The sequence below is a fragment of the Petromyzon marinus genome, chromosome 10, assembly GCF_048934315.1.
Source record: "Petromyzon marinus isolate PM22_M1 ecotype Great Lakes invasive population chromosome 10, UKy_Petmar_22M1.pri1.0, whole genome shotgun sequence".
Classification (NCBI taxonomy): Eukaryota; Metazoa; Chordata; class Hyperoartia; order Petromyzontiformes; family Petromyzontidae; genus Petromyzon; species Petromyzon marinus.
In genome coordinates, this window is record NC_133676.1 from 15208140 (window position 1) to 15224056 (window position 15917).

The 15917-nt window shown below is 44.7% G+C and overlaps 1 protein-coding gene across 2 annotated transcripts in view; it reads right to left on the minus strand.

The window, feature by feature from the left end:
- LOC116940843 (protein PALS2-like) overlaps positions 1-15693 on the minus strand; it is a 226327-nt gene extending 210634 nt beyond the window's left edge. The window contains exon 1 of one of the 2 annotated variants that reach the window (XM_032951095.2): positions 15534-15693. In XM_032951095.2, the coding sequence (XP_032806986.1) occupies positions 15534-15546 (13 nt within the window). In that variant the 5' untranslated portion in view covers positions 15547-15693. The remainder of the gene's footprint in view (positions 1-15533) is intronic. The other variant, XM_032951096.2, reaches the window with a different exon arrangement.
- Between the last annotated feature and the right edge of the window lie 224 nt (positions 15694-15917).

The window sequence follows — 15917 nt, forward strand, 5'->3', positions numbered from 1 at the left end:
AACGGTATAATAAAATTCGAGAACTCATGATGAGAAGTGGTACTGTACAAGTTTGTGAATACTTTAATCCAAAATATGCTGTTTTTGATTATTCCAAAGGAACTAAACATTGTATTGAAGCAGATTGCAGCATACTTCACGTCACTCAGCCTGCAAAGACGTCCTTCATCCCTTTTGCCCAAAGTTAAGTGGCATAGTCATCCCTCGTTATGCAGCAACTAAAGGTACTGAATTAAGCTATAAGCTAACTCATTGGTTCGGGAAGAAATTAGATACACGCTGTGTTAAATTCGCATTTATGGAGTTGTGAATCTATAAATTAGATATTTTTAATGGGAAAAACTTGTAAGAAGAATCAGAATATTTATTTAGAGAGGAGGAATCCGATGAGCTACGAAGCTCTTTTCCACAGATGTTCATTTAACAATACACGGTCTGTCATATGTCCTAGCGTGCATCTCATACTGCCAAAAATCGCGTCCTATGCCGGCCTTCATACGTGCTCGCTAACAGCACTTGCCCCAAAAGTCTGTGAAGGCTGTACGGTGGATCTATGTATTTTTCATTAAATATGTGCTTTATAAAAGTTTGCTGCATTCTTAAGTGTGATTTTCCGAAGGGACTATTATATTAATGAAGTCAATGGGAAAATTAGGTTCAATAAATGCCATTTCACTTTAGGGATTCCTGTATTTTGTCAGCATCTTCATTTTTAGATATTTCTACAATTTACCACAGGAGTATGTATGTTAAGGTGTGCAATATACCGTGCAAACATTTAAGTCAAATAGCCTCCGTGCTCAAATAAATATAAGGCGGTGTTCATCTCGAGTTTGGTAGTACTTCCACGTTCCCAGAGTAGATACCAATCTGTTTCAACGGGCAAATGCTGCTGTAGCTGCTACAGAGTGATACCTATTTTATTCACCATTGGGATCGATGATGTGTTAAGTTTATTACCAAAACAGACGTGGATTTGCAATGTTCAGACTGTTGAGTCCAGCGTTTATGGATCAATGCTAACATTATCGCAGCTGAGGACACACAAATAAAAAAAAACAGCTCAGCACTCTGCTTTAATTAAGCCATTATAACCGTTCATAAAATCAGTGACATTTTGGGCACTGGTAATAGATGGGTACATTGAGTCCAGATAAATCATCATGTCAAATGCTGAATTATGCTGATAAATGGCTGTCAGGTAAATTTGTATCTACAGGCAGCATACTGACAGCGAAGCATATGGCTTAGTTTACACGGGGGAAGGACAAAACATAGAACCGCCTGCAATTTCCACTCAGTAGTATGTGTGCGAATTGGCAAGGGCCTACAGAAAGCAGCTGGGAGTCGTGTAATCGACTGAGACAAATTTCTAGGAACATTTATACCAGAAAATGTGTGTAGCCATGGGGAAAATCATTGATTCAGACCAATTCAGTATTTAAATTCCATTGTGCCTGTGCAAACCAGTCTTTCGGCAGACCGTTGCTGCAGAGGGTGTTGGTACCGTGTAATTATGCATGCCTGAGTTAGCTGCTGATTAAATGACAAAAAAATCTCCGTCGGATTTTTGTTCATGCTGTCGACAAAGCCGCATTTATTTCCTCAATTGTCGTGTAATTCTTTAATCACTTAAGGGTGTCAAGGCTTCACTTCCTATTCTCATTGTAGAGTTCAAGGGATTTCAATTTTCCTTCGGAATTTTTCACTTGGCGCCTATTTTAGCCCTTGCAACTTGGCTCCAAATGATTTCCGCACTGGTGCAAAAGTATGGCTGCGAGCTGAATATCGCAAGTGGCGCTGTCTTTGATTGGGCACGTAATGACATTTTGAAGCCGCACGAGACGTTCCACGAGTCGTCAGTACGTTTACAATGCGGAGATGTAATTAACTCAATTGATACATTTGTTTGTGACAATTGTTCTTCAATTTACTTGGCGAGCGGAAGGGGGCAGGGGGAAACAATTGGCACGCCATCGCTAAACACTTGCACGTGCGAACATGTAGTCGGTTTGGCTGTGTCTCGTGGCCGAGGGTCCTAACGACACAAATCCGCTCAGATCATCACGTGGTTTAACCCAAAACATCTATTGTGAATCAGAGATGTATATATTTTTTATTTATCTATTTAAAACTGAATAGCGTGGTGGACGTCACGGTGGACGCGCATGCTCTAGGGCTGTTGAATCTAATCGCATCTCAAGACACTGAAGACAGTGAGCATCAGAGTTAACGAAAATATATACACAGTTCTGTTCTGTCTCTCCCTATAAAATAACAAAATATTTGCAAGCCCATCGGCCTATTGGTTTTCCAGAGAGTAAATCCTATTGAGACAGAACCTTCGTAACAGGCTGCATCAGAAGACTGCACAGCAAGTGGGTTCTGACATCCACGTATAGTTGTTGGTGTTCTTCTCCCATATGTGTGACTTTTCTTTTGACATGTATTTTCTTTTTTTTTATGAAATCGACTAAAACATCCGGAAGCTGGACCCTCTTGAATAAGTCTTGAGATTCATTGAGGCTCTTCCGGAGTAAATTTAGAAATGTTATTACACTCTTATTATTAATGTCACACTTTGCTAAGATCTACATCAGAGTAATTCAATAAATATCGAAAGGGTCCACAATAAATCTGCAACACCTATGTTTGGTACGCTTACACGGTGTTATGGTGGGGTCATGTTGGCTCTCTTAACCCTCCCCAACACCTCGACCGACCCTAAGTGTGTCAGAACGGAGGGAAGGAAGAGGGAGGCACAAACCGGGAGTGATGTCGCATAAATCAAATGTAACCAATTCGGCGAAAACAAATCAATCGGCGGCGCGCAAGAAAATAGTGGAGCAATTCACAAACTCGGGATTTGTGCACAAATCGCCGGGCCACTGGTACGGACAGCGAGAGCCAAAGGGGATTGTTTTTTTTTATTTAAGCTCGCTGGGTTCCTCATGGGGCTAACACCGTCATGTCCGAGCTCCCCGCCATTCCTGCCGAAATGCTGGATTTGAATCTAGGTAGTAACCAATGACTAAACTGGGTTATTATAAAACCGTGCTGCGTAGAGAGATTATCATATCAGTCCTGTTACCAATCACTGCACAAAAAATCTAAAATTAATCGTATTGAATTAAAAATATATAATATTACTTTACCATGCAACCGACTCCTCTATGAGCATTAATACACCACCTGCTGTGGATGTGAGGCAACTGAAGTGCTCACAGAAGTACTGCTTAGATATCATCTTCCAAAGATTGTTCTCTGTCCTAGAATGATGCATTAATCTTTGCGGGAATTCCAAATGCATGTTTTTTGGTTCATATCATTATTTGACATTAAGATAAAAATTTGAATATCACTGGGGAAATTACCCAAACAAATATATATTGGGCTTATGGGCAATTTGCTTAAATAATGAAAATGCCCTTTTAAATTAAGGCACACTAATTATACACCACCATAGAAATAGATGAGATATGTAACTGTGCAAAGCCTTTCTATCAATTTATTTTTACTATTTTAAGGACTGCATGGCCACATGCATGAGCCTGGAAACAACCCCACGCTCGATGCTCGGTCTCACCTCACGAGAATTGAACAAATTATTTACTGATGCTGCCTTTGGCAGTGTTGCACAAGCACGATCAAAAATCTCAACGCATTTTGTCAATAACACAACCTTCCGAGAAAAACATAGTATTTTTTTTTAATCCGTAGCTTTTCCGGCAATGGCCCTTCTTCACTGTCCAAAACGTCCCAGATTACAGGTTTTTTTCAGGAAATGTTCTTAATCAGTGTTGAGATTTTTTTTCTTCCCGAACGAGAACTGGCTCTGTTTAATGCATGTTAATAGTAGGTGGTGGTGTTCAAATACTGACTACAAAATAAACGTTACGCGTTGACGTCCCATTATTCACTTCTGCAGCTTTAAGTTAATGCGTACGTATATATTTTACTTGAATGTATCTGTATTTTAATGTTGAAGGTTTTTGTTGTATTTGTTGCCTAATATTTAAACGTCAGAGATCAATGTGCGGGGCTGCAATTTCTTGCTCACGACACTGTTAGAGGAAGGGCCTCCCGGTGACAGAGAGATGCCATCTAGGAGGTATGTTGGTCTCCTCTTCCACACTGGCCATATGCCTTGGAAGAAGTTTAGAGTGCCCGCACTGAACGCACCACAAGCAACATTCTGCCGATCAACTCGCTGTGCTGAACTCATTCACAACCGCTGGGTGGGCAGAGGCGATCGGGGGAGGGGAATTTAAGAAACTTTCCCCATTGTTTTAACTGCCACGCCGGGAGGTCAAACCGGCGGCCTACGAATTAAATGTCCAGTGCGCTGAACCGTTAAACCACAGCAACATCCCTTAGCTTTGCCTCACCGCTGTACACTGATGAACAAAAACTGCCACCGCGTGTCTGACACTTTCAAGGCACCGCCACATTTGAGCGACGATAAGCCAATTAATCTGGCTTCGTCTCTGCCCTGAGGTAGGGCCATTGCCTGCAACGCTAGCCAAATGCATGTTGTGTCAGTTGTAAGGCAGAGTTGTGTGTGCGTACGTGTGTACGGAGAACTTCTTTCGAACCTTACGTAGCCAAGCATGCTAATCGGAGGAGTTCGTGGTGAAATGAGGGGAGTTGTTTTTTGTTTTGCACTTGTTTGTTTAAAAAAGTTACCGTCCTCGACTTTTCTTCTCTGAGCAGAATCTTCCATGCAAACGTTTTTTTTCTCTCTCTCTTTGGCGAGGTCTCACCTAATTATAGGAAGTCACTGCGTCGTTCCGCTGGAGGGAACATTTAAACCAAAGTTAAGATTGGACGATTATAAAACGATGTGCTTCAACCCCCACATGATCAACCTGTCCCCAAAAGCGCTTTGTCGCGTGAAATAAAGGGAGCGAGACAGATAAATCGATGGAGGTTTTTTTTTAATGCACCGCTTTGCACCTCCCTCCAAAAACAAATGAATCGACAACGTGGGATAATGTGCCTAATTTACAGGTATGCACGTAAACATTTTCATTCATCACCAAGTCATGCAAAGCCGTACGACTTGGCAACGCGCCGTGTAAATTCCCAATGGCAAGCAGGCGTGTCAAGCACATCACGTCACCTTGCGAGGGGAGGTTATGTCTTTTTCCATACTTGTATACATGTCATCGTAATTTTCCTGAAGCGTTGCTGGATGAAGATATTTGCTCACGCCATCAACTGGACTTATTGCAAAAGCGATGCCAGATTTAGCTATAGATCGGTGTCAAAGAAAATGATTAAACATTTCGCACGCTTTTCCAATACATGTTCTGCAAGCAGAGCCAAACGTAGTAATTACAATAATTCTTTATCCATCGATTAACACTCAACTTATTTCATGAAGAGGGTCCTGATTTGAAATGTTGGCCCATTTGCATTTTAAACGAGCGTTCCGAATGGTACAGAGGACCCTTAGTACCTGAAACAAAAAGTGTGCATTTGAGGCGATGACGGTGATATGTGCAGACGGATAAGCGATTAGCACGGTGCAGAAATAATTCAACATACATATGAACAACACATTTGAGTTTACTGCCTGCTTCGGATTACTTTGCAGCCCACCAGGTTGAGAGTCTCACAGGACACATTGATCTCTGTGGTCCGCCGACCCCCACCAACAGAACACTCGATTGCAGGGGTGCATTATCATCAAGAGCAGATGTGCAAGAGCAGATATGCCCCGTGCCCTGTATAAGGTAAAGGCGCAGCCCTGCAATGCCTTGATAATGTGAATGATGGTGGAAGGTCCTCCACTAGACGGGGCTGTAGTGAGCCCCTCGAAGTGGGTATTTGGCCTCCTCCTCCACCTTGGCCAGACGTCTTAGAAGAGGTGGTAGGCAGGACCCACGCTTTACTTCACCACCAGCAATCTGCTGTGGTCTACCCATTTGTACTTCTGGGTGGATATAGGCAAAGGGGAAATGAAGAAACGTGCCCATTGCTTCAAATGCTGCACTTGGAGGTGGAAAGTGGTAAACTCTCAATGGCAAGTTCAGTTTGCTAACTATCTACACCGCGGCATAATCCTTCATGTCCTATATATTGTGTATTCATTTATTTGGTTATTTAGATTGATTTTCCATTATTTTATCCCAATTATATAGAAAAAAAACATTTTTCTATATAATTGAAATTAAGACATTTCAATTTGCAACCCTGAAAGTTAGCAGTGTACCATATTGTGTCAGAAGACAAGTTCACAGAACAAATTTGGATATATCTTCAAAAGGCATCTGACCTATTATAAAGTTTATTATGTTTAATTAGCTGATAACTCAAGAGACTAGGATGAATTTAATTTGCAAGAGTGATCAAGGGCATTAGTCTGCCAGTAAAGAAGCAATGCTTGCTCAGTAGAATTCCAATCAAGTCATTTGCGGGTCATTTTTGAAGCCGGTCAAATTTGCTCCTGACATCGACACATTACATCAGCGGATATTTTAACACCCACCGAGAAACCGCTGGATTCGAATCGCAAACCTATGCAACAAACCTGCCAACGCACTACCCTGGCTGGGCCATATCAGCACCGAGCGAGGCGCACCACAACGGATGATGTGCCGAGTGCAAAGAATGTGTGCTGCGAGGAAGATTTGCGAATGGTAATAAATAAATAATAAAGTCGTCCTCAAAAAGAGCTGGGATAGGCTGCATTGCATGCATGTATGTTGATCTTCTTTCGCACTGTACGTAGCTAACCGTGCTAACCGGAGATGCAGACAACGTATACTATTATGCATTTTTTTGTGAGGTCATTGATAAATAATCATTAGCAATGGAGCTGAAATTGAACCCATGACCTCAACGGTGCGGCTCCCCCTGAGTCACCCTGCCGTCGTCTCCGCGGACACGGCGCTCGATCGTGCCACCGCTGGCTGCGTGGCCTTAATGTTTTGGGTGGTGCCTTGCAGACAAGCTGTAGGAGGCAGGGGTTTCCAACGTGGCGTGCCATTCATCAATCAATGCGGTACACGGTACACAACGTTAGCACGGATAAAGGAAGGGACACGTCGGCTTGTGACTTGCAGGCATACTTGGTAACTACGAGGGATACCGACCTACACAGAAACAATGCAAGCAGTACAGACATAAGTTGTCTGACTTATAATAATAATAGTAATTTATATGTATAAGGCGCCCTTAAACAATCGTTTTCAGGGTGCAATATGCGTGGAGTTTGAGTTTCCCCCACCGCTGTATACTTGGGCCTTTCCCCGAGCACATTGGTTTCCTTCCAATACTTAAAAAAAACATGTATTTATATATGGCTAAACATTTCAAAGCAGGATTCTCCTAAGAGTGAATCTTGATACTCACGTAATACTTCCTGTGCAAAGCTAAACATTATATTTGGCCCTAGTTTCAAAATTATTTGGCCACAGACACGGGAGGTGCAGGACACCGAGACAAAGTGTGCGCATTCGAAACTGCTCGCATTGCCACTCCTTTAGGATCTCTTAAGACATTCTGTTTGTTGTGGTCATTATTTATATAAATACATATCACACACAAGAGCCAGGATGGCAAGTGATTTTTCAAACCTTAATGTCTTTGCTGTAATGGAAACAAGCTAAAGCCATGTTTCACAAACGGTAGATTGCAATCTGTTATCGCATTTATTTTCACAGCAGCAGGAGCACAGCCGAAGTGCACCTTACACTTGGAGCAGAATGCCACGACAGTTTTAAAATGTAACGTGGGTTTTTTTTTAAATCACATTTTAACTTCTACCTGATATAATCATAGAAATGCCAAATGTCAGTTGTAGCGTCTCCATGCTCACGTGAGCAATGAAACGGTGATCATCTCCATTCGTGACCTTGAGCCAGTGGTGGGAATTCCACATCGCCAAGATGAAATCCAGGCTTACCAAAGGATGATCACTGGTGACTTGAAATAAACCAGTACTTGTTTTATTTAGCCTCCAGAGGAAAGATGCAGATAGGTCAAGTTGACCCCCAACTCAAATTTGAACCAAGTCTCTAGCTTTTTAACTGCAGTACAGTCCCAAAGGAATGTTCTGGAATGCCTTTACAGCATCACAAATAAAATTTAAAAAGTACAAACATTCATCAACAATAGTAACCGCTGTGGGAAGATGTTAACGCCCACGCCTGATATGCATGAGGCCGTGGGTTTGATCCCGACCCCTGTATATTTGGAGTTTGCATGTCTCCCTCCCCGTGGTCACGTGGATTTTTCTCGGGGTTCTACAGTTTTCCTCCACATATAGAATCACTGTGCGTTTAGAGTGTTTGGCTGCTATACATTTCGACACGTAAAGCGACTTCGCTGAGCTGTCATTTGTGGCCAGGTCACTTCTGAAAAAGTGAGTGGGCTTTACCAGGTAAAATAAAAAAAATAGTTTAGTTCAGTCGTAACATGTCTAATATGTTACACGCATCATAACTAAGCTAAAATAGACTTAAGCAGGACAAACGTTTGTCAGGGATGACAAGTGGTGTACAACATTAGTGATTAAAGGAAGATGACAAGCAAAATACACAAGGAGAACATGGGGAAGTATTCCGAATCGTAGAAATTACAGATTTGCAGAAGCCAAAGATGCAGTATCAGCGTAAGGGTCCTTTGATCCAGCAGTGCATAGAAAATGACGTATCGTGACGGTGATAAGATAAATATGTGTGGGTTCATCGAAAAAGAGCAGAGCGAACAATAGATAACGCGGCATTGACCGGAGATTATAAAACGTGCCGTCTGTTGCGGTGGCTCAGCGCACACGCCACTGCCTCACGATGACAGCATGTAGCGAACTTGATGCAGCTTCACCTTGGACGAAAGCACCTCGGTGCGATATTAATCAGACAGCTGTCGCATAATCACCGCTGCAGCGCGAGTCTTCCACGCTCTCCCGTAAGCGCGAAATAGAGGAAGGAGAGAAAAAAAGACCAACACCGCGATTTAGCCGTGTGGGCTTTATACTGCACAGGGGCATGCGGTTGTGAGTGAGCACATTTTAAGGCCGGAATGGCAAAGCAGAGGGTGGTGTGGCCAGGACCATCCGTGCCGGGCTGCCTTTGTCTCCTCGGGGCCAATGCTTCGCCCGCTATGTCAGGTACTCATTCGTGGCTGAGTTGACCTAGAGCAGGCACAGGCCAGGATTATGTACCACTTGCCACTGATTCTGTGCACGGCGGAGGCATTGAAGCCAACCACCAAATGAGCCCCAATCGGACGCAACGGCGGCCCATCCATACAAAGATATGCACTGTAAACACTTGCTACCCATGCATCAATTTTACGACCATACTCTACAGTATATTTGCTCCATCGCACAAGACAGACCATTTTCCTGTAACATATTGTTGACCACACCGCGCGTTGCACTGGAAAAAAAAACACGCGAAACAATGTAGGCAAAGTAACTTGTGACAAATGGGACGCGAGTTTGTTTTCCTGCTGCCTGCTTACGAAAATCGTTCTGCCAGAAATCAACACCTGTGGCCAACACACTGATGTTTTTTAAGAGCCAATGCAACCCCTCCGACGCGTTAGTGTCACGACAATTCCTAAACCTTCTTGATGACCTGTCAATGGGCCACGATGATCGAAGCCTCTGCCGATCTCGTTCAGAGCTTCATGTCCAAGCGACGGGAGAAAAAAATAAAGTTACGCCGCGATGCACTGCGAGAGTCGCAGGGCTCGGTGAAGCAAGGCCAGGCCCCCCATCACTCTCGAACAAGCGACTTGCGGATCGACACATTTCAATCCAGTGCCACGCTCCACATCGTTGCCAAATGCACAAATGCGTCAATATTATTTACGTCGCGCACGCCTGTACATACGCGCGGGTTTCATTCCCGCGCGTAATCCCGGAATGGGTGTCGGTGATTGAATGCGGCGATGGTGGGAGGCCCGCAGTGGGTCAGCGTGTTGGAACTGCCACCCGCTACGATGCCTGGAGAGCGTGTAAATGCCACATCCGGGACGTCTATGTATGTGTCTACGTTGAACTTCTTTGGCACCGTACGTAGGCAACCGTGCTAATCGGAGGTGCGGGGGAAGGAGAACAAACTAAACACAAAAAGCAGTTCTAAGGAAATGAATTTTCAATCTAAATGTAAAAGTGCATAGCTCCAGTGGCTTCCTAATATCGGAAGGAAGAGCATTCCAGACGGCCACCGAAGTGCATCTGAAAGCGTGCGATGTTGTGACCATTTTTGTTCGATGGTTAGCGAAAAAGCCGCTGCTGCGAGGATGACCGGAGATTGCGTGATGGTTTATAATCCTTGACGAGATCGGCAAGGTAATCAGCAACGAAAACATGAACATGGATACATAACCGTGAAAGACACTGATGAGTGGTCTATGTCTTTTGATTAAAATATTGAGTATTTAATATTGTCACTCTTATGTGTTAGTTTTGAGTAAGACTGTGAGCTCTGATGCTGTTTTGGATGTAACTCAGCCCAGCTTTTGTTGGAGTGATAAAATGAGTGCCACTTTGGAGGATGTCAACAATTGTCATCACATGGAAACACTGGTCCCACCATGGGAATGTGGAATTCCCACCATTATTACGACCACTGGCTGAGGGCGTCATGTTCCACACAATTTAGCAGGGAGGCACTTTTACTCGAACGTAAAAATTTTGATTAAAAATTGTGACATTTATGTCCACCTTGAAGCAACATGCCTTACATTATATGTGCCCTATTTGGCTCAAATTGGTACATGGCTACTGCCAGTTTAATTACTAAATTGCTTGATTAACTATTGTTTATTATGCAGAGTAAAAACAAGCTTGTGGATTCCTTAACAATGGTGAGGTATTTTTGTTTAGGGGATTGATTGCTTGTTTAATTCTGCTTTAAGCATGCTTTTGTTCAATATGTAAACACAACATTTTTAAATTGTGACGAGAGTTAATAAATATGTTACATAACACACTGTATTAATGAGAATTTATTGACATCATTAAAATTATATGTTCCCTTCGGACACATCATTTTGACATAAACCAAAAAGTCATTAATTGTGCAAAATTGGCAACACAAGTGACTGTTTATGGTGCTTCAAAATACGAGATTCACAATAAATAGATCAGGGCTATGTACTTTTGTGTTTAGATCGCTTAACTCAAAATCAGGACATCTTGGCTTCAAACTCCAGTCACTAAACGACTATTCAAGATGAATTCAAATCCGTGTACCAGTTCCCATGAGTAATCAACAGTGGTCATCCTATCTGTGCAGACACTGGCCTCGGCCATGGAAAGGTGAAATGTCCTCTCCTGATTCAGGGTAACGAAGTGATATGTGCACTGCCTCAGTGCTTGCTCGAACAGGGACATGCTCACTCTGAATGCAATGCAAGCCATTGGGCTGAAAATTATTTGCCCATTGAAATAATTTATTCCCAAGCATGGAGCTGTTCTCGACCTTACGGGAGTTGTCCTGTTCAACAGCACCATCACCAAATAACCGATGTAATGGGATGGCGACATGCTCTCCCGTACCCTTCACGTTTATAGCTGTGCTGTAGAATTTAGAGAGGCCACTTACTGGACCTGTCCATTTGCTACACACAAAACACAAGCATCTACATGTGCAAGAGGATGAACAGAGGGGAGGGGAGCAATGATGAAAATCAAAGTTCACAGGGCAGTAAAGCAAAACTGTAGCAGTGCAGGAATGTAATGCAATAGCTACTTATTGGTGTCAGCAAGGGGTGGGCTTCAATCAACATTGGCTTGAGAATGGCGGATAATTATAATTCAAAGTCAAAGTGTCTCTCTGCTCAAATGAGCATTGCGTCGACTCCAAACTCCATTGGCGGTCCTCAGCACGCATTGGAAATTCCACATTTCCATGGTGGGGTCAGTCAGGCTCCCTAAAGTACAACCACTGTTGTCTTTACACCTGAAAGTAGTCATTTTACTGATCCTGAGATCATAAACATCTGATGGTGAGTCAAATACTGTAGTCAGCATTGCACTTGGTCAGATATGATGATCATGTCGGTGATAATTGTATCTTAAACAATTTTTGAACAATTTGTTTTGAACTGCTAAGCCAAACATTGTCCATTTTCAGCTGAGTTAGTAACACTGCCATGCCTTCTCTCTGTCCATGCTCAAGAGCAAGTGATCTGCTCACTTGAACTACATTCTCCACCCCATTCGCTGTTGCTTTAATCTCAAGAAAGGCTGTCAATTGCAGTGTGTCTTTGTGGCTAAATATAACAGCGGATAGATGATCAAGCAGCACTGACCATCATTGAACGAAACAAAAGCGCAAAAGGGGAAGAGATACTGTATAAAAAAAGAGATCGGTAAATGTCAAGAATAATCCCGTAATACCTATGAAACCACACACTGAGTATCCAGAATAATTTTCAAGACTGCCTTGCTTGGGATGTTTGTCAAATGTATTACGTCGATCCAACTTTACTCATCGGAGGAAATGAGAAAATCCACACACACACACAACACAAGAGGATATCACAAAGGCCGCACTCACATGTCAAACACCAACTTGCTTTATTACCTCCTACTCGAAAACCAGTGCCCACGTAATGGGTAATCATCGGGATATTAATTCGAGGTGGGGATTCGGCGTGAGCCTGGTAGCCTGGCCTCGTTTCATGGCCCACATGCACCTCGTGGCAATGTATCTCGTCTCGGGAACGTCTCCGTGGCATCGGCGAAACATTGCATCGAACGGGGCCGTTATTTTCGCGTGGAATCCCACCGACACTCGAGCACTGCCCACTCGATTCTCCGGCGCTGTTTTTGTTGTTGTTGTTGTGAAGCAGAGATAACGCGACAAACCACTTTCTTGTTGGCGACAAACCCACCGCACCGAACGCATGCGACAACACACCCATCAACGCACCCATCATCACTCTAGGAGGTGGGGGGAGGGCGACATGCGGGTTTGCTTATTGCTGTTGTATTTATCCTCCGGAGGTTGCGCTGTTGAGTGTTCCCGTGTGTCCAGCGTCTACGAGACGAATTCACTATGTAGAATCTGGAACGCACACCCCGTGGTCACACTCACACACGAAACAAAGACCCCCCCCCCGTATAGCCTTAGCAGACTGTCGGGGCAAGTGGTGTTAGCGAGCAGCACCTGAAGGCCGGCACGGCACACGAGGGGGTGGGTGGCCAGCACCACGCCCGGTCGCCTTTGTCTCCCTAGTGGCGATGTTTACTACACACTGCACCAGGTACTCATTTGAGGCTGAGTCGACCTAGGGGAGGCCCAGGACCGGTTCAGATAATCGTCACTGGTATTGGCCGTGAGCGGGAATCGAACCTGGGTCGACCGTTTCGATATGCAGCGTAGCGCTAACCGCTACACCACCGCTCCCCGTGTATGCACACACATTCGCACACACACGCAAGCACACACGCATGTACACAGACGCGCAAACACGCGCATGCACACACACACACACGCGCATGCACACTACACGTGCACACACACATGCACACACACGTGCACACACACAAGCATGCACACACGCTTGCACACACACGCGCATGCACACACGCGCATGCACACACACACACACACGCGCATGCACACTACACGTGCACACACACACACGTGCACACACATGCACACACACGCGCACACACGCGCATGCCCACACACACACAACGCGCATGCCCACACACACACAACGCGCATGCCCACACACGCATGCACACACACGTGCACACACACGCTTGCACACACATGCACACACACACACACGCGCGCACACACACACGCGCATGTCCACACGCGAATGCAATCACCACAGGCGTGCACGCTGTGTCGGCTTTGCCGAGCCAAAGCAAAGCGCATTCCGCAACCCCACATCCGCAGCCAATGGCACACACACAGAGACACGCACATCATTAGTATTATTTACTCTGCCACGTAAAGATTCTAATGTGTTCGAAGCATTCACATTCGCGTCGCATTCACATCGCGAACGTCGCGAGCCCCGGGGCTCAGCGAAGGCGGCGATTGACGATGTCCACAACCCACCACCACCACCAGGAGGAGGAGATTGTTGTTGTGCATGGGGCAACCATATCTAGGAGCAACTTCTCAAGATGCCACGTACGGGTGTTGTTTATTATTTTTATTCAGGATTATCATCATTACGGTCGTCATTATTAATCCCCTCCTCGTCACGGAGCTCAACGAGACGATTGTGCAAATTGCCTAACCGATGCAGTTGTCAGTCTACATTATAGACTGCCAGTACACTCACCAAACTTAATAACCAGGCTACAGTCTTCATTATAGACTGCCAGTACACTCCGATTTAGAACCAGGCTACAGTCTACATTAGTGTGTGTTTTTTATTTTTATAATTTGTATTCACTTTATTTTTTATTTTGCTATCTACGTGACTTTACCGAAAGAAACAAAGAAGATGCGATTGTCCTTCATAGGGCGAGACAACGCGTTTTTGGTGGACGCTTGTACGCGTGGCATGTTCCATGCGTTTGGCTCTTTCGGGGTGGTTGGTGGAGGGTCTTGACGACACAAATGTGGCCAGATCGTGACCCTGGCCGAACCCAAGAATCGATTGTGAATATTGTCTGCGACAAATCGAAGACAAGTAATATCGTATATTATATTATATTATGCAATAAGGGTACATTAAAGACAAAAACAAGAACATGGTTACATTGATTATAAACGATATGCTGTATTTCGGAAACACGTCCACTGTATTTAAATAAAGCAGCAACAGTAGAGTATTTATATCTTTAAAACAAATGCTTTGGTTATAAAAAATGAATGGAAATCATACGCAAGTACGTCATCATATCCAGTTTTTTTTTCCATGAATACTCCACAGTACCAGCACACACATACATACTAGTAAACAAACACACATACTATTATATACACACACATACTATTATACACACACACATACTAGTAAACACACACAGATTACCACACTTCAACACGTACATAAATACACATTTACAAAAACTCACATATCATGAACACGCATGCACATCACCGAAACACATCAGCACAACACACGCACAAATGTGTATACGCATCATCCACAAAAACAAAGACACATACACACACATGCATCACCAGTACCCAGAGCCACGTATATGCAGAAATCATCATCCGCACCTCCGAATAGCACGGTTGGCTACGTACGGTGCGAAAGAAGTTCAACACGCATACATCCGCAGCAGCGCACACTTCACACACACACACATTCGGCACACACCACCACACACATCATCATCTGCGGTCACACACACACACATGCACGCACGCACGCACGCGCGTTTACCATCACTCTCAACAGCGCACAGAGGCAATGCGAACATCGCCATCCGCGCAGCCAGAGCTGCTGCCTGTCAGCAGCTGCGGCGCGTCAAGAGCAGCGGCAACCCTCTCGAAACTCAGCCGGTCCCCTCGCCGACAAACCTCGACGCCGACAGATCACAACAGGCGCGCGAACAACATCAAAGGAGAGCCGTGGTCACTCACCTCGCCGAGCCATTGTGCGCACACGCGCGCCAAACCCCCTGCTACCTTCTCGCTGTGCAGCAGCAGCGGCGGCGGCGGAAAGCAGCGATCTGCGGGAGCTAAGCCGTCAGTCGGCAGCAGTGCTGCACCACCCACTGCTACATATTCATAAGGCAAACTGCGCGGCTCTTTGGTGGTTGGTTCACCCCCCCCCCACCCCCCACCAAGGCAGATTATCATAAAGGAATATCCCACTTACTGGCAGAGCAGCGCGTGCGAATTGTCGTTTCAACGTTTGGGTGTTGTATAATCGCAATGCTGTCGTAGCGATACCGACGATAGCTTCTAGAGCGCGGTAACATGGCAAGCCACTGCAAGGGTGCTCGCTGTACGTGGTTGTTTTGG